Genomic DNA, 19387 nt, shown 5'->3' with positions numbered 1-19387 from the left:
GAGCCTGCCACTTATCAAAACACACCAATCACCATAGTAAGCCCTGACTGGAATGCGTTTAGGGTGGGACGAGCGTCCTTACAGAGGAGGAGCGAGGTGGGTAAGCGGTCCAATCACCATCGCAAGGTTTGGAGGAAGCCCCCATTTCCCTTTCCTGTTACTGGGCTCGCTCACCAATAGCACGTCGAGTTCAGCGCTCCCTGTCCTCTCATTGGACCAAAGGGTGGGAAGGCGTAAACGCTAGCTGGGTATAGAAGTAGAGGACACAGCCGCCTCGTTTCTCTCTATTCGCCGCCATTTTGGAGTGACGAGCCTTCTTTGTGCGTCTTGTCTTTCCCGTGCGCTAATCTTAAAATGTCCCGGGATAGGTACCGAAGCCGCGGCGGTATGGGTGGCGGTGGAGGTATGGGGGGCATGGGAGGAATGGGAGGAATGGGAGGCATGAGCTTGTACCGCCGAGGTAATGGTGGTCGTGGAATGGGAGGAGGTGGCGGTGGTGGCGGCGGAATGTCGAACTACCACCGTAGCCCGGGGTACATGGATAACAATCGCAACACTTCTGGGTTTCAGCAAAACAAGCCGACTCAGCAGTCACCACAACAGCAGCAGAAACCCGCGCAGCAGAACCAGAGCCAACCGCAGAATCAGACCAAGCCGGCTCAGCAACAAGCGGCAGCACCAGCACAGGCGCCGCCTGCCCAGGAACAAAAGCCGGCCGTACAGGAGCCCGCCAAGCCCGCCCCGGCTCCACAGACCCCCGCCGCTAAACCTGCTCCCCAGACTCCCGCTCAGTCCCCTCAGACTAAACCAGCCCCGTCTCCTCAGACTAAACCAGCCCCGTCTCCTCAGACTAAACCAGCCCCGTCTCCTCAGACTAAACCAGCCCCGTCCCCTCAGCAGAAGCCAGTGGTTACCCCACAGCAGAGTCCGCAACAGGCCAGCGCTCAGAAACCCGCTATCCAGAACCAGGCCCCAAAAGTGCAGCCCAAAATGATGCCCCCTCCTAGCCAGCCCCCAGCTCAGCAGCCACCACCGCAGCAGCACCAGCCACCACCGCAGCAGCAACATCATCAACAGCAGCAGCAACATCAGCAGCAGCAACACCATCATCAACAGCAGCAAAGGCGATCTGGGCCCAACAATCAGATCGGCCAGAAGAGGCCACACCAGTCCCGCTTCCACTCCCATCCTCCGCAACATGAACAGCACGATGTCAACATGGACCACGCCAGCCATGAGGAGCCCTTCACTGAAGTAAGTAGACCTTTACCTAGCCCCCCCAGTGGTGGCTATACATGTATCGATGTGATTGAGCTAGGATCTTTACACGTGGCAGTGAACTGGCGTTACACTAAACAATCGGATTGGGCAGTCTCCTTAAAGCTGCCCATACACGATACTATGTTTATACTTTCTTTTAGCTGTATATGGGGACCCCCCTAAACCTAATCAAATTTGGGCACTTTCCTGATCTACATGGCAAATGTAAAGACACTTAGTCATGGATTGTTTAGGAGTTCAACTAGGTAGTCTGAGCCTTATTTTTTTTTAATGGATCGTTTGTGTCTTGTATTGCACAATCAGATTGTATAGTGTTAATATATAATAGATCCAGGCTAATACAAGTGACTAGGTTGCCACAGTTCTTATAGAAAAGAGCATGGGATTTTTTTTTTTTTAGAATGTCATTTACTACGCTATTTTCCATATTATATAATGTATTGTCATCTGTATTCTGTGCTTTGTGATTTGACCAAAAATATTGATAAGTCGGTCACATTATTCTTATACATGTGATTGCCCTTAGAATTGGCCTTCTAAACCAGTGATTCTCAACTCCTGTCCTCGGGACCCACTAACAGGCCAGATTTTAAGTATTACCTTGGGGAGATGCAGACTAGAATATTATCACCTGTGATGTATTTCAGTTATCTTGCAAACCTGACCTGTTAGTGGGTCCTGAGGACAGGAGTTGAGAACCGCTGTTCTAAACATTCAGGTAATCTCAGCCAGTCTCATATTATTTAACAGTTCTTCTGTTACAAAGCTTGGTGTTTATCAGGCTTGTGTGCTTTTCATTGTATGGGGCCCTATTTTTACATGCAGTTTATTTTTTTGCATCATGTGTGTTGCAATGTAATAGCTTTGCTTAGCAATGATTCTTTGTCTGTTGTGTCTTGGGGGGGGGGGGGGGGGGTGAGAAACCAACTGGCAGCTTTAAAATTTGTTACCGGTAACGCACCTAATGCGTAGCTACTCTTGTGCTGAGACCAGTTCATTCTGATTGCCCAAATCACAGAGCTTCATTACAGCTTTCATCTTGTCTAGAAATGCAATTACATAAGATGTCTAAAATGGCTGCCGGGGCTGCCTTTCCTTTGTCTGGGCTCCATTTTGGTTTTGCTCCTCCCCCGCCCCTCCCTTATGGAAAAAGCAGCAGGCTTGTATAATTGCTGCAGTTGAATGTTTGCTAGGTAAAGCAAAACGAATTCTGTTAAGATAAATGTGTTTTTCAATCTGAAGTGTTTTTGAACCATTCTAATTGATATGTTGTAAACAGGGTGTGAAGGCCACACTGTCACTTTTGAAGAGGCCAGGAGAAAAGACCTATACCCAACGCTGCAGGCTGTTCGTTGGAAACCTTCCTACTGACATCAGTGATGATGAATTTAAAAAACTGTTTTCGAAGTATGGTGATGCTGGAGAAGTTTTCATCAACAAAAGCAAGGGGTTCGGTTTTATTAAGCTGGTAAGTTTTTATTTTTTATTTAAATGTGTATGGTGCCCTATATACAATTTTTTTTTTTTTTACTACGGGTTTATACATTCTTATCTAGCCCCCTCTTATTTAAAAGCCCACAGCCCTCTGATGCTGGGTTCACATATGCAAGTTCGGCATGCAATTCACATGACGTGTGTGACTGGCGCTCAATGGAGCTGGTTTACACAGGTCCGAGGCAGCCACGGAGTGGTTTGCAAAAGGGTCCTGTGTGTTTGGGTCCAGGTCAGTTGCAACTCTGGCAAACATTTCGTCCTTAACCGGGTGAACGCGCGCACACCAAACCTGCGGCCGCACATGTGAACCTGGCCTAAGACATACCCATTGTCCTCTCCAGGCGTACAGGTCTAACATTTTACTATTGGTATGCCTTTTGCTTCGGATCATGCTGTTTGTATAGGCCAGGGATATGCAATTAGCGGACCTCCAGCTGTTGCAGAACTAAAAGTTCCAGCATGCCTCTGGGTGTCATGCTTGTGGCTGTCAAGGAGTCTTGCTATGCCTCATGGGACTTGTAGTTCTGCAACAGCTGGAGGGTCACTAATTGCATATCCCTGGTATAGGCCAATATAGCATCACCAGCCTCCTATGCAGGTAGGCAGCAACACTCGTTACACATGGATATGAGGGGAGTTCCAATCCATCATGCTTCACTGGTATTCACACCATTGTGGATGTTGATTAGCCCTTATCCAAAGGGGCAGCCTTTCTTATCCATGTGTCTGTCCTGTGATGTGGGTTTTAACTTTTCTTTCCCTTGACACCCAATCCAGTATTTAAATGAGTGACTTGTCTAGCACTACACATGCAAACTGAATGGCCTCTAGGTGCTTTTTGCAGCCAGTGTCTTCCCAGCTGGTGCAGTAATTTACCCTGTAGGATCTTGGAGACTCAGTCGTACACGCATGCACATATATACTGGGCCCTAAAGTGAAACTCCTGCTGATTGGAACCCCCCCCATCCCTCCGGTGTCACATTTGACACCTTTCAGGGGGGTGCAGATGCCTGCACCCACTTCCGGCCACAGTCTCGGGCAGACTGCGAGCATGATGTCGCCACCCCCGTTGTGTTCTGGGAACACTCGGCTCCCAGTACACAGCGGGAGCCAATCGGCAGGTGTAGCACGACTCGCGCGTGCGCTGTAGGGAACCAGGCAGTGAAGCCGGAGCGCTTCACGTTCTGGTTCCCTCACCGAGGATGGCGGGGGGGGCAGCAGAGTGACGAGCAATCGCTCGTCCTCTGCTGCAGACGCGCTGGACTCCAGGACAGGTAAGTGTCCTAATAAGTCAGCAGCTGCAGTATTTGTAGCTGCTGGCTTTTAATTTTTTTTCAGCGGAGCTCCGCTTTAACCTACTAGCATTTGGTCAAGGTTTTAGTGATTGTTCATACAATGCAGCCTGAGAATAATTGTCTTCTAGTCTGCACCTTTGACCACTTCAGCCCCAGAAGGTTCCCCCCCACCACCAAATGGAGCTTTCTTTTGGTGGTATTTGATCACCTGTGGTTTTTATTTTTTGCGGGATAAACAAAGTGATAATGTTGAAACAATATGTACTTTTCTATGAAACCTATCCAATAAAATATTAAAAACAATTTTTTTCAATTTTGGCAAATATGCACTGTGCTACATATTTTTGATAAATACCAGTATGCATATATTTCTCAGGTTGTGCAAAAGTTATTGCGTTTTGAAATTTCAAAACGCAAACAATCACAGGCACGATGGTATTTGTAGTTTCTCCACAGCTGGAGGGCTGGGTTAAGTGTACTCCTAGGGAATGCTTTCTAATCATGGGGAGGATGGGACTGACTGGAGGAAGAGACATCTGTGTTCCCGATTAGCAGGCACATGCTCTTTCTCCCTCTGACAGAACAGTGTGCCTGATTTACATAAGCAGACCGCAATTCTGCCCCATGAACGATTGTGGGCTATTGCTGTCTTGCAAGCACCCCAGACCCAGAAGAAACGTACAAATACATTTTTCCAGGCAGCCCCACCTCAGTGTGGTGGGTGGTCTGGAAGCATTTAAATAACCAGGTTGGTAATGTCAACTCCCATGCTCCAATCCCTATTAATTTCTGATGTGCATGTTGCTTTTTGCTGCCTAGTTCGTAAAATTATCACTATTTGGCCTCACTAGGAAAAATTACGTTTAAGATTAGCTAAGCCCTGGTTCACCTGGTGAGTTTTGACATGCGATTTGTCAAATTGGTGGCATTTGCCAATAATGGCACCGTGCTAATTGGTGCGACGCCGCATCTGCAGTGCTGCACCGATTTTAAAGAGTCGTTTCTGTACTACTTTTTGCGCTTTTTCGGCACAAGCGGGAGTAAAATTGTGTGAACCTGGGCTTGATCAACTAGACTAAATGGGTTGTAAAGGCAGATTTTTTTTCTTTTTTCCTTGCATTAAAATCCATCCTTTAGGATGCCTTTAAATCTGAATATCGTTCTTCATTTCTAGGAAACAAGGGCACTGGCTGAAATTGCAAAAGCAGAACTTGATGATTTTCCTATGAGAGGCAGACAACTTCGTGTACGTTTTGCCACTCACTCTGCGGCCCTTTCCATACGCAATTTGTCTCCATTTGTATCAAACGAGCTATTGGAGGAAGCATTTAGTCAGTTTGGACCAGTTGAAAGAGCCGTGGTCATTGTTGATGACCGTGGAAGATCCACAGGAAAAGGAATCATAGAGTTTGCTGCAAAGCCTGCTGCTAGAAAGGCATATGAAAGGTGCAATGATGGAGTCTTCCTTTTGACAACGTAAGTTTCCTTACTGTGCATTATGAAATTATTACAGCTAAACCTTGGGCATATGCAAAACTTAAATCGGTGGTTCACCCACAATAACATTCTAGCATTAAATTAAGCATAGTAGCGCGAGCTACAGTATGCCTTTATTTTTATTTATTTTTTGCCCTGTACTCACTGTGTAATCCTATAGTGAAGATTCAGACTCCCCGCTGGGAATGGGCGTTCCTATCCAGAGGGAAGATGATTAACGGCCGGCTATGGCACGTCACGCTCCCCGAAGATAGCCGGAGTAGGTCTCGGCTCTTCACGGCGCCTGGGCACAGACTATGCGCAGGCGCCTTGAAGAGCCAAGTCCTATTTCGGCTAATTCCGGAGAAGCGTGGCGCGACAGAGCCGGCCGTCAATCATCTTCCCTGTGGATAGGAACGCCCATTCCCCGCGGGGAGTCGGAATCTTCACTATAGGATTACACAGTGAGTACGGGGGAAAAAATAAAGGCATACTGTAGCTCGTGCTACTATGCTTAATTTAATGCTAGAATTTTTTTTTTTTTATAGGGTGAACCCCCTCTTTAATCCTAGTTTATTTATTTTTTTTCTCTAGAATGTATAATCCTATGTTCCTGCATGTGACATAAGCACTTGAATCATTATGAAACTATCAGTTTATAGCACTCTTCAGAGCATTACTAGGAGTGATGGGATTGAACAGGGCTTTTTGTAGGGCTGAAACAACTAATCGATTACCATTTTCGTAATCGATCGGCCAGTAACATAATGGGGTTAAACTAAAATGTTTTTTTTTTATAGTACAAAGAGCAAATAACCGCTACTATAAATAACTTTCACTGTTTAACAGTAAACAATGAACCCCTTACAGTAGTGATTATTTTCTTTGTACTATAAAGGGCTAATTGTTTTTTAAACCCCATTACGTTACTAAATGTCTTGGGTCTGGTTCACACCTATATTTTTTTTTTTTTGTGCTTTTTTTCAGAAATGCACTACTGTTCATTTACATGATTTCCTATGGGACGTGTTCACATCTATGCTTTTTTCAGCTGCTGTGGAAAGGGTAAATTATTTTTTTCCAATGCAAAATGGTGCTTTTTCGGTTCAATATACTTCAACGGAGAAGCTGCAGAAAAGCATGCAATGTGTTTGCAGAAATTTGTTTTTAAGCTGCTCAACAATCGGCCAAGAAAAGCAAAAACACAAATTGCAGCAAAATCGCATGCCAAAGAATCAAAACGCACAGCAAAACAGATCAAAAGCATAGGTGTGTACCGAGCCTTATACTGGCCACATGGATCAATTTTCAGATGAGAATATTGATGCAAAAATCTTTTTACATTTGCTGAATGAATGTTTGTTTGAAATCTTCACTTAACAATCATTTTAAAACTGAATGTCACTTCTGAACGAAAACCACACACTCATTCCTTTGAGTGTGTGGTTTCAATTTCAAAATTTTCCCATCACTATGGTTGAAAACAAATGTAGATCTAACCCCACTAACTATTAGAAAATCGAACATTCTTTAAAAAAAAAAACATTAATTTTAAGGAAGACGTAGGGCTGCAACTATTTTCATCTATTAGTTGGCCGATTGTTTCGATTAATTGCCTTTAAAAAAGTGTGGTGTATAATTTAGGTAATATGTAAAGTTCAGCAACGGTACAAAATGTTTCTGTCTTAATATTCTCACCTGAAAATTGATCTGTGGCCAGCATGAGGCCCAGTACACACCTATTCAGTTTGCTTTTGATCAGTTTCTGCAGTGTGTTTTGCTGTGCTTTTTGCACACGTGATTTTGTTGCAATTTGCGCATTTATGCTTTGGCCAATTTTTTGGGCAGATTAAAAAACACAAATTGCTGTAAAACGCATTGCATGCTTTTCTGTAGCTTTTCCATTGAAATATATTGAACCACAAAAAGCACCATTTTGCATTTAAAAAAGTCCTTGGCCTTTTCCAAATACGCAGCAGCTGTAAAATGCATAGATGTGAACGTGTCCCATAAAAAACCATGATGACTGAACTGTAGTGCGTTCCTGCAAAAAACATAGGCGTGAACCAGGCCTAAGACGTTTAGTAGCATAATGGGGTTAAACTAAAATTGGCCCTTTAGGGTACAAAGAGAAAAAATTGCTACTGTAAGGGTTTCATTTTTTTACCGTGGAACAGTGAAAGTAATATTTACAGAAGCGTTTTTTTTTTGTACTATAAAAAGCTAATGTTGGTTTTTTAACCCCATTATGTTACAGACCGACTTTTCGATTTTGAAAATGGTAATCAATAGGGTTGTCCCGATACCACTTTTTTAGGACCCAGTACAAGTACCAATACTTTTTTCAAGTACTCGCCGATACCGAATACAGATACATTTTTTTTTTTTTTTTTTGTGTCCCCAAATGCAGCCATGTCTCCCCATACCTAGATGCCGCCGCCTAGTTAATCAGCGTGCGGGGAACATTACAGCTTTCATTTGAATAGCTGTCTGATCCCTGCCGCGTATAGACACTCCCCCTTGCTCGCGATTGGATGGGTGATCTGTATCAAAGTGAAGATCGCCCGTCCAATCCCGAGCAAGGGGGAGTGTCTATACACGGCGGGGAACAGACAGCTATTCAAATGAAAGCTGTAATGTTCCCCGCACGCTGATTAACTAGGCGACGGGGGGTGTTGCGGTATGCGGAGGGGGGGGTTAGTATCGGATCTGGAATCGGGGGCATTTGCGGGGGTACAAGTACTCCCGCAAATGCTCAGTATCTGTCCCGATACTGGTATCTGGACAACCCTAGTAATCGATTAACTTCATAATCTATTGTTTCTGCCCTAGTTGTATGGCCCGCATATAATGTATTACAATTCTGTTTGAAAATCTGCAAAACAGTCTAACTTTTTTTTTCTTTAAAAATTGATCTGAGTCTGATTACCAGATTCACCCTCTTAATATATACAGTGTGTGTATATATCTTCTGTCGGTTATTCTCAGAGCGGATTTGAGATTTTGCTCCCTAAAAAGCTGGTTCACACAGTGGCTACACGGCTCTGGCCTCGACTTTGCGAGGCGACATGGAGCAACTTCAAGTCTCCTCCAGGACAGAGGCTTTCCAGTGGCCAATAAAACAATCCCCTCTGTGGGAGGGAGGGGTTTGCCTGATAATTTTCTCTTCCTGTATTGCTTAAGTTAAGACAGAGAACCGACTTGCAGGCGACTTAATTGAAATCAATGGATACAAGTTGCCTAGAAGTTGGCTTGAAGTAGTACAGGAACCTTTTCTGAAGTTGGAGCAACTTCAGTAGTGTACATTAAGACAGCTCTTTCACTTGCATTGACTGTCTCAACTGCGCGACTTTAAGTTGGATCCCAAGTCGCCCCTGTGTAAACGGCTCTAACCATATAGTTATATTTACCACTACATAGAGATTTATGAATTTTGTTTTATTTTTTAACTTTACATATTAACTAAATTAATACATGACACTTAAGGTCATTCCCGATTAATCTAAACAATTGGCCAACTAATCGATTATGAATATCGTTGGTTGCAGCCCTAGCTTTATGGTGTGCAGTGCTGCTGTCCAATCCTTCACATGCTTAGAGGAGATGGTAGGGTGATTTTGTCATTGTGCTCCTTCACTATGATCAAGAAGTCACAGTAGCTTTCAACTGCAGTATTAAAGCGGGGGTTCACCCTTAGAGGGCACTTTTTAGCCTTAGATTCCTGCTCGTTTTGTCTAGGGGAATCGGCTATTTGTTTTAAAATATGAGCAGTACTTACCCGTTTACGAGATGCATCCTCTCCGTCGCTTCCGGGTATGGGCTGCGGGAATGGGCGTTCCTTCTTGATTGACAGTCTTCCGAGAGGCTTCCGACGGTCGCATCCATCGCGTCACGATTTTCCGAAAGAAGCCGCAGTATAGAGCCGCACCGACGTTCGGCTTCTTTCGGCTACGAGTGACGCGATGGATGCGACCGTCGGAAGCCTCTCGGAAGACTGTCAATCAAGAAGGAACGCCCGCTCACGAAGACCCATACCCGGAAGCGACGGAAGAAGATGCATCTCGAAAACCGGTAAGTACGGATCATATTTTAATATTTTGACTTGTTTAGCCAATCCTTGCATAGGTTGTACCTGGTTATATGCGACCCTCTCCTACATCCATTCAAAATGCAGACCTTATACAGCTTCTGACTGTTCATAGAGTGGGGGTGGAGAGTTGATTGGAGAAAGGGGGCACACCCTCTTCATAGTAACAGCAGGGGGTTGTCAATCACAGGCTGTGTGCTGGAACTCCCTTCCCTGTCACTTAAAAACGGAGGGGCTAAAAGCCACCATATCTAATTGGCAAGCTGCAATATTAAATGTTTTTGGTTTTGTTGAGGAAATGCTTTTAATGGAGGGGGGGGGGGGCGAGCATATGAAAAAAGTGAAGTTTTCTTTCCTACAAGAGGAATGAAAAAAAACACTGCACTAACAAAAAAGTAAACACACGTGAGTGTATAAAAAGCTGCCAGTACTATTACTTGAGATACCAAAGTAAATAAGACCATATAAAAACAAAAGTACAGCGCTCAGTGAACCAAAATACAGTATAAAGAGTATAAAAAGTCCATAAACTTGATCCACATTCGACTGAATGGATGAGAAGAAATTTCATGGAGTGCTGGTGAATGTTTTTAGGTAAGATGAAAATCCTCCACCGGAAAGAACACCCAATTTAGTAAGAATATAATCTCCTTACCAGATGGATAGACCGTAATTACAGCGGTCTCATAAGGCCCAGGGATGTTTAGTCTTCCCAATAGGACCATCTCTGAGTATGGAAGGTGCAGGGAACAGTTCCAAATAGTATATGCTCCAGTTGATCAATGCCCAATTTAGAACTGTTCCCTGCACCTTCCATACTCAGAGATGGTCCTATTGGGAAGACTAAACATCCCCCTGGGCCTTATGAGACTGCTGTAATTACGGTCTATCCATCTGGTAAGGAGATTATATTCTTACTAAATTGGGTGTTCTTTCCGGTGGAGGATTTTCATCTTGCCTAAAAACATTCACCAGCACTCCATGAAATTTCTTATCCATTCAGTCGAATGTGGATCAAGTTTATGGACTTTTTATAATCTTTATATAGGTCATGTTTTTTTATACCAATATTTCTCATTCACATATTGGCTGTCATTGTATAACATACCAATATTTCTTAATCGTATATTGGCTGTTTTGGTTCACTGAGCGCTGTACTTTTTTGTTTTTAGAAAGTTTTACATTTGCCCATGTTGTATTCATTACAAATCGCTGCAAGTATGGTAATGGTGGTTTCCTTTGATGTGCTTTAAACTCTGCCTAGTTCGCCACAAAATAAAGCAAGTGTTGTCTAGCAGGGCTGATAATGCTGCTTGGGATTTTAGTGCAGCAGAGTTGTCAAAGCTAGGAGGGTGCTGGCTTTCTTGCAGGATTAACAGGTATGTACTTGAAGTATTAAGACATGGACATGTATGAAATGTTGTGAGCTACTACACCAAGTGTTGAAAATGTGGCATTAAGTGCAACATTGCAGTTTTGCTTTAGCTATAACTTGTAATTGTTGGCTTAGGTTGTTTACTTACAGCATATTTTTGTTGTGCTTTACAGAACCCCAATGCCTGTTATTGTGGAGCCACTAGAGCAGTTTGACGATGAAGATGGCCTCCCAGAGAAACTTGCCCAGAAGAATCATTTATATCAAAAGTATGTGGGTTTTTTCTTTTAAAATGTGATTACTGCTAGTTTTCGATAATTGTAGTTCCTTTTTATTGGCCTCAATTTCTGACCTCATTTACATGGGTGATTAAACAAGTGGCTTTCTGCATTTTTACTGTCAATTGGTTAATATTGCCATTGGACATGGCTGTATGCATTGCAGCACCGCAAATTTTACACATTCTGTTGCTTTTGGCAGATGGGACTGCACAGCAACAACTTCTAGTGTGTGGTGGGGTTTCTGTGGAGGTGGCATTTTGCCTTTAACTCGTGCACACTATCAAAAAAATCAGGCCAACATTTTCGTCCAGGATCAATCTTAAGATTTTCAGATGGTGTGTATGTACCGCTTTCGACAGCTGATTCCAACCTTCCGAACAAAATAAGGGGAAAAAACTCATTCTTGTACTGGAACCAAACGATTTTGGTTTTAATGTGTACCAATTTTGTAGGCGAAAAATCAAATGAGACTGCACATGAGCAGAAACAATAAATGCCTTTATCGTACGAGAATTCATTCACCGCTTCTTCCTCTGTTCAGACTTGCTGTGAAATGAGGAAAATCAGACGATCATACTCCCGATCTATATAGTGTGCTTCACTTAACCACTTCTCGCCCGGCGCATAGTCAAATGACGGCCACAGGAACCCTTCATCCTTCTGGGCAGACGTCTTGGGATTCCTGCAGTGTGGAGCGGCGCACCCACCGCATCACTGAGGACCTGATGCGCGTGCCGATGGCCACGATGTCTGCCGGGCACCCGCTCGTCAGAGCCAGGGACGTGGATCTGTGTGTAAACACAGATCCACGTCTTGTCGGGGAGAGGAGACTGGTGTGTCCCTTGTACATGGGGACACCGACCGGTCCCCTACAGTTAGAATCACTCCCTAGGGAACACATTTAACCCCTTGATCACCCCTAGTGTTGCCAGTCATTTATACAGTAATCTGCATATTAATAGTACTGTTCGCTGTATAAATGTGAGTGGTCCCAAAATAGTGTCAAGTATCTGCTCTGTCCACTGCAATATCGCAGTCCTGACAAATCGCAGATAACCACCATTACTAGTAAAAAAAAAAAATCAAAAATCTATCCCCTATTTTGTAGGCGCTATAACTTTTTTAAGCAAACCAATCAATATATGCGTATTGCGTGTCCTCCCAAAATATGTAGAATACGTATCGGCCTAAAATTTTTATTTGGATATTGCAAAGTTATTTTTCAAAATTGTGTTTTTTGTTTATAGCGCAAAAAATAAGCTGCAGATTTCAAATACCACCAAAAGAAAGCTGTATTTGTAGGGGAAGGACATCGACTTTGTTTGGGAGCAATGTCGCGTGACCGCGCAATTGTCATTCAAAGCGTGACCGTGCTGAAAATTGGCCTGGGCAGGAAGGGGGTGAAAATGCCCAGTATTGAAGTGGTTAAATGTTGGCTTGCTTTTCAGAGCTGTCTCAGTGTGAGCAAGGCTTAAAAAACAGATAAAACAGAAATGGCTTGGTCAGTGCGATGTAGCTGCTTCGTCCAATCACCATGGGTGGGGCAGGTGCGGTGACTGGCTGTAGAAAACAAATTTTGTACAGCTGACAGTGCAGAGGCACAAGCTCAGGTGGCAAATTGCTTCGGAAATAAAGTGGTTCACCTATATGTAAGCTGTCTATTTTACGTGTCTTAAAATTATTTTGGTCCAATCATGCTATTAAAACCAAGTTCTGGTATAAAAAAAATGAAGGTACAATGTCTCTGCTTGCTGTATGTATGTCTTTATTGGACAGCTTTTGTAGGATGTGCCAATCAGTTTTAAATGGTGGCTTTTACATTGAACTAATATCTACTTTCTCCATCCAACAGAGAAAGAGAGGTTCCTCCACGATTTGCCCAGCATGGAAGTTTTGAGTTTGAGTATTCTCAGCGCTGGAAGTCTTTAGATGAGATGGAGAAGCAGCAAAGGCAGCAAGTGGAGAAAAATATGAAGGAAGCTAGGGAGAAACTAGAAAGTGAAATGGATGATGCTTACCATGAACATCAAGCCAACCTTCTGCGACAAGGTGTGTGTCACCCATTAGTTATCACTGCAAATTTGCATACAAATGCACAATCCTCCCCCTGCATCCTAAACCCGCTAATTTTATGATACTGTGAGGCGTTCTGATCTGGTTGGATGCAGTACTAAGTTGGCAGCAATTAACATTTTGGAGCATGTCTTTGAAACCCATTTAGAATTTAAAAATAAAGTGGATCGTCTCTTCCTTATTGAATATTGTAGACATTTTAAAATGTTGCCTTTAATAAGAATGCAGCGATATAGATTTTATAATTTTTTTTTTTTTTTGTGTGAATATATTTAAACCCTAAAGAAAGTGTATTGTGCAGCTTAATACAATTCTGTAAAATGTAGTGTGCAGGAGTTCATTCATCTTGGCATTGCTGAAATTGTGCCCTGAGCTTGTGTAGACCAGTATGCAGGCAAGGAAATGTAATTGCTGGAGTGACACTGTCTCCTGCTTTAAAAATGAAACACTTTTTTTAATATATAAAAATAACTTGAATGAATAGCCCTTATAGGTGTTATGGTCAACCACTGCCACTTTTGCTGAACAGATTGGCCTAGACAGGAAGTCTAATAATAAAACTTACTGATCACCTGGTGAAAGATTTATTTTTTAACTTTTAGTGGTTCTAAAGCCTAAACGACCTAGGCAGAGCTGCTGACTGGCAATTGCGTGTGTGGTGGGATTTATGTGGAGGTGGCATTTTGCCACTGACCCCAAATTAGTAAATGTGTTTTTTTTTGGTTGGCACCAAACTATATGCAACAATGTACAGTGAAACCTAAGTGTAAGTACACATACTATGACTGCACTTAAAGAATAACAAACCTAAAAATGTACATTTTAAGAAACATATTTCTTTCTCATCTAAAATTTCATCCTAGATTTGATGAGACGTCAGGAAGAGCTAAGACGCATGGAGGAGATGCACAACCAAGAAATGCAGAAGCGAAAAGAAATGCAGTTGAGGTGAGCCAAGCATCTTCACAGTGATTCACTGTAGTTTATATGAATTTGTGGGCTTTTATTTCTAGAATTTTAAACTTAATCTTAAACTTTAAATAGACAAGAGGAGGAACGCCGCAGACGTGAAGAAGAATTGATTCTGCGACAACGTGAAATGGAAGAACAGATGAGACGTCAGCGGGAAGAGGGTTACCGTATGAGTTATATGGACCCAGTAAGTGTTTGGAATGTTTGATACCTGCTGTTTCTGACCTTTCTAAACCTTTGTGGGACTTCATTGTTGCAACTTTGTCTTTTTCAGAGAGAACGGGATATGCGCATGGGAACAAACTCATTGTCCATGGGAGGTAATGCAGACCTTTAACTTTCTTAATTTTTTTTTTTTTTTATTAAATCCTTTTCTAATTGCATATATTTGTTTTAAAGATCCATATGCTGCAGCAGCAGCCCCAAAATATCCAACAATTGGATCAACTGGCATGGGCTACGAGGGCAGCCCAGGTGTGACACAGGCAGCAATTGCCTCCTCTCTAATGGCGAATGACATGGTAATGGCGAATGACATGGTAACGTATCTTACTAAAACTTCAAAAATTGTTTTATTGACAGTGTGACTAGTGTTTCTACTTGTGGTTTTAGGTATGGTGGACTGCTGCACACTATGTAGTATGTCTAAAAACTGAGTTTGAAAACCTGAACAGGTTTTGTCTAAGCAAGGGTCATGTATTTAAGGCTTTAGGGGCTAGATTATGAAAAGTAATTCTTGTCTTATCTAGCAGCTAGCCTTACAAAATCAGGTTTTGATCCTTAATGGCAGAAATTGAGTCATGCGTTTTTTTGTATCTCCTGACCTTGAATAATGCATAAAGTTGAAGTCACTTTAGAAATATGGGTGTTTACTGTTCACTAGTTTGAAGGACGGGTCTGTAAGCTACCGTAACCCTATAGAACGACAACTTGGGTTCACTGATGTACTAAAAGCACTAAACCAGATCTGCTTGAAAAGAACAGACTTGGTGCATAGAAAACATTCCTATTTAAATTGACTAGATTAAAAACTATACAATAAATCTGACTAATGGTAAATACTAATTGTGCGTAGTAATGTGGCCTTCATAAATATCTCTATTGTGTCAAAGTAAAACTTTTTGTTTTAATTGCGGCTTAATTTTGAGTCACTAAATTTAGTGCATTTTATGTAATAAATGCAATTGTACATTTCCATTGCTCAGGGTGCTACAATTTTTTTGCTATGTGCTTCTACTGGGAAAGCCCTGCAGTAAATTAAAAATTGTTGGTGAAAAGTAACTTCTGACAAGCTGTCGAAGGTATGTAATCAAAGCTGAACTGAAGGCTCCTTTACAACACAATGTGTATGCATAGAGCAGCAAGGACACAATGGTTTAATGTGGGTCTTGTGTTGCAGTAGCTTCATTATTCAAAATGTTTCTGGGAATATTTGTAAGCAAGTCTATAGCACATATACCCTTTTATCAACATTTTAAGTGCATACATGGCTTAAATTCTCAAACGTGTGTAATGTCTATACAGGCTTGGGGGCTTTTTTTCTGTTTACTCTAATCCATTAGGAATTGCACATATAAACATCATAGTTCACAGCCCTGTTATGTATATTCCCCCCCTTTTTTATGTTATCGGTTATCAATTTTACCGCTTCTACTCTTCTCACCAGTTGGAGAAGATCCTGATAAGCGATGCAAAGTAAACTTCATATGGCCTAAATCCATATATTGATGAACACTATAAAAGCTGTTCCACCCACAAAGTGCAGAAAGCTTTGACTGCTTAAACATCTACTTCTGGCTTGACCATATATAGGAAGGTATGATCAAAGAGCTACACATTTTATAATTCAGCAGAAAGTCTCCCTTGTTGGAGACTACAAGGTGGCTGTGCAGGCAAACCTTGCCAGGCATGGTTCACTATTGTCAAGAGGCTGATCCAAAGATGGTGCAGCTGGTGAGATAAAAAATGGCTGAAAAAGATCAGCAGCAGTGAGGTGCAAAATGTAGTGTCTAACCAAACCCTAGGGACTACTTTTAACAAGCAGTCGGCTTTAGCTTGTGATGCGGCGGTTTCCTGAACAGTTTTGTAACCGTATAATTGCGTTGGTGTGCATCGTTCACTTCTAGATTGGCTAGAACGGAGTACAGTCAGAGCTATGGCTCTCTGTATCTGAGATTTTAATAGGCAAAATACCCAGGGTATGCTGTGCATGGCTCTCAACAGCCACGAATGTCCTGCCAAGCAGAGTTACTTTAAAGCTGAACTCCTGCTTTAGGATCCACTTGGACTGTTTAGGCTTGGCCAGAACAAACTATCGGATCAGCACTCATCCATTCAGAGAAAGATATGTATTTAAGCAATGAATACAAAGCTTCCTCTGGCTGAGTCGGGCAGGCTTAAGTCACAACCTCTGCCAATTAAAGGAAGTGTATTCATTTCTAGAATATATTTCTTCCTCTGGCTGAGCTCTGATAAGACTATTGTGTTCTTGGTCTAAGACCGTATCAGCTCAGACCTGGAAAAGTGTGGTATCCTGTATGTAGCCTCAGCTACTTGCAGTTATTACAGCACAACAAGCAGCCTCACATGTTCATGAGGGCCATGGTTCTTTTGGGCCAAGCAGGCTTTGCTGAGAGCAATAGGATCCATGGTCTCCTGCCTGCCAAATCCTGGTGGGTGCAGGGCCAAACCACGCTGTGCACGTCTAAAGAAGCACATATCCTGTCTCGAGTGCGCCGGCATGGGTGTCCCTGGGGCACTTGAGGCAGGAGTGCTGGTGGGGAACCAGACATTTTGTTGCACAGAGCAGAAAAGTATATTTTTATTAAACGATAAATAAACTTTAACCACTTAAGTACCCCTTCATGCCGATATACGTCGGCAGAATGGCACGGCTGAGCACATCCACATACCTGCACGTGGCTCCTTAAGCCCAGCCATGGGGTCGGTCGCGCACGCAACGCGGTCCGAAGCTCTGTGGCCGCGGGACTCACGGACCCGATCGCTGCTGGAGTCCCGTGATCGGTCCTCGGAGCTAAAGAACGGGCAGAGCTGTGTGTAAACACGGCTTCCCCGTTCTTCACTGTGGCGGCGTCATTGATTGTGTTTCCCTATAAAAAGGAACACTATCAATGACGTCACAGCTACAGCCACACCCCCCTACAGTTAGAAACACATGAGGTCATACTTAACCCCTTCAGCGCCCCTTGTGGTTAACTCCCAAACTGCAATTGTAATTTTCACAGTAAACAATGCATTTTTAATGCAATTTTTGCTGTGAAAATGACTGGTCCCAAAAATGTGTCAAAATTGTCAAGTGTCCTCCATTATGTCGCAGTCACAAAAAAAATCGCTGATCGCCGCCATTAGTAGTGAAATTTTTTTTTATTAAAAATGCAATAAAACCATCCCCTTTTTTGTAAACGCTATAAATTTTGCGCAAACCAATCGATAAACGCTTATTGCGGATTTTTTTTTATTTTTTACCAAAAATAGGTAGAATACGTATCGGACTAAACTGAGGAAAAATGTTTTTATATATTTTTGGGTGATATTTATTATAGCAAAAAGTAAAAAATATTGCATTTTTCAAAATTGTCGCTCTATTTTTGTCTATAGCGCAAAAACTAAAAACCGCAGAGGTGATCAAATACCACCAAAAAGCTCTATTTGTGGGGGAAAAAAAGGACGTCAGTCCGGGTCTTAAGTGGTTAAACGCCGAGCTAATAAAGGGATTTATGAAACACATTGGGGTTGATTTGCATTACTAAAACTGGGGAAGCTGTGCATTGTAGCCAGTTGGCTTCTAACTTCAGCTTGTTTTAAGCTTTGAGAGAAACTGGAAGCTGATTGGTTTACCTGCAGAGCTGCACCAGATTTTGCACCTGTAGTTTTTTTTTTTTAGTAAATCAACCACATTGTTGAGCAATTTGAGCACTTTTTTGGCTGCTGTAACGTTGATCAATGGAGTTGAATTTTTTCACCATTATATACAATTTTCACTCTTCTGCCTGAACTTCAGCTTTAAGGATATACCTGAGAAGCCTTGTAAGAATGCTATTTTATAACTTTTAAAAAGATAATGTGGCTTCAGTTCTGTAAAACAGATTTTTGTACATTCTCATACCACTATTACATGGTCTGTATCATTTCTGCAGACTGGGTTTAGATGGTTATTTACTGTACAGGTGAACAAACGATGGAGCTCAACAGTTGTGCCTTTTTATCATGTTTCCATAGTCATATTGACATTTAATTCCTTTTGTAGGGTTATGTTTGAAAGCATTTAAGATCTAAATAAGTGGACTTTCTGTGAATCTATACTGCACTATCTCTTGTATTAAAAAGGATCTTTTCTAAATTCCATCCTAAAATGCTTTACAGTTCTGCCAAGTTGGTGTTAAAAGATGGCAAGGTCTGCCGCCTTTATCACCTTTCCATGAAAAATCAACATGTAGCTTCCTATGTTGCTGGATCTGACTTGATCCTCCCTTGGCCAGCACTACTTTATTTATTTTTTTGTTCACTTTTGCATATAGTCTCAAACAAACTATATTGTAATAGGAAAAGGGGGGTATGTGCACCATCCAAATGATCAGTGTCTTCCTTAATGCTGTTGGCATTGAGGATAGGCTTACTGAAAGAAGTGTTAAAAGCTGCTTATGTTAAATGTATTGCTCCTAACTGAAATATTCATCAGTTTCCCAGACGTGAGGATTTTTTTAGATGCCTATCCTTAGATGATCATGGGTGATGTTTTATTCCATGTGTTGGTACTCCTGATGTATTTCTAGTGGCTCTTAACAATTCAGTGTTCTTTTTGAATGCCCAGGGCCATATATATGTTAGCTTGGCTTTACATTTTTCAGGGCCATATGTTTCTAGATTTCTTGCAGTACCAGTAAACTCATAGGGCCATGATCTTGACTAGTAGCCTCCCTCTGTTTTGTAGGGTCATAATGCAGACTTGCGTTTGGTGATGAAACCCATAGTATTGGGCCTGTATAAGTGAGCAATTAGTAATAAGTAAAATGTAACTTGGTACGTTCAAGTT

At 42.3% G+C, this 19387-nt stretch overlaps 1 protein-coding gene across 4 annotated transcripts in view; it reads left to right on the top strand.

The window, feature by feature from the left end:
• The first annotated feature begins 275 nt into the window (after positions 1–275).
• SFPQ (splicing factor proline and glutamine rich) overlaps positions 276–19387 on the top strand; it is a 31809-nt gene continuing 12697 nt past the window's right edge. For 2 of the 4 annotated variants that reach the window (XM_040337303.1, XM_040337301.1), the window contains exons 1-9: positions 277–1254; positions 2561–2749; positions 5245–5546; positions 11182–11277; positions 13142–13338; positions 14226–14310; positions 14407–14521; positions 14609–14654; positions 14734–14873. In XM_040337303.1, coding sequence (XP_040193237.1) covers positions 355–1254; positions 2561–2749; positions 5245–5546; positions 11182–11277; positions 13142–13338; positions 14226–14310; positions 14407–14521; positions 14609–14654; positions 14734–14873 — 2070 coding nt within the window. In that variant the 5' untranslated portion in view covers positions 277–354. Of the gene's footprint in view, positions 1255–2560; positions 2750–5244; positions 5547–11181; positions 11278–13141; positions 13339–14225; positions 14311–14406; positions 14522–14608; positions 14655–14733; positions 14874–19387 lie in introns of all 4 variants that reach the window. The other 2 variants (XM_040337302.1, XM_040337304.1) reach the window with 2 other exon arrangements.

Source organism: Rana temporaria, chromosome 2, assembly GCF_905171775.1.
Source record: "Rana temporaria chromosome 2, aRanTem1.1, whole genome shotgun sequence".
NCBI classification, from domain to species: domain Eukaryota; kingdom Metazoa; phylum Chordata; class Amphibia; order Anura; family Ranidae; genus Rana; species Rana temporaria.
Note: the sequence above shows the minus strand (reverse complement) of the source record. Positions and strands in the feature narration are given on the sequence as shown.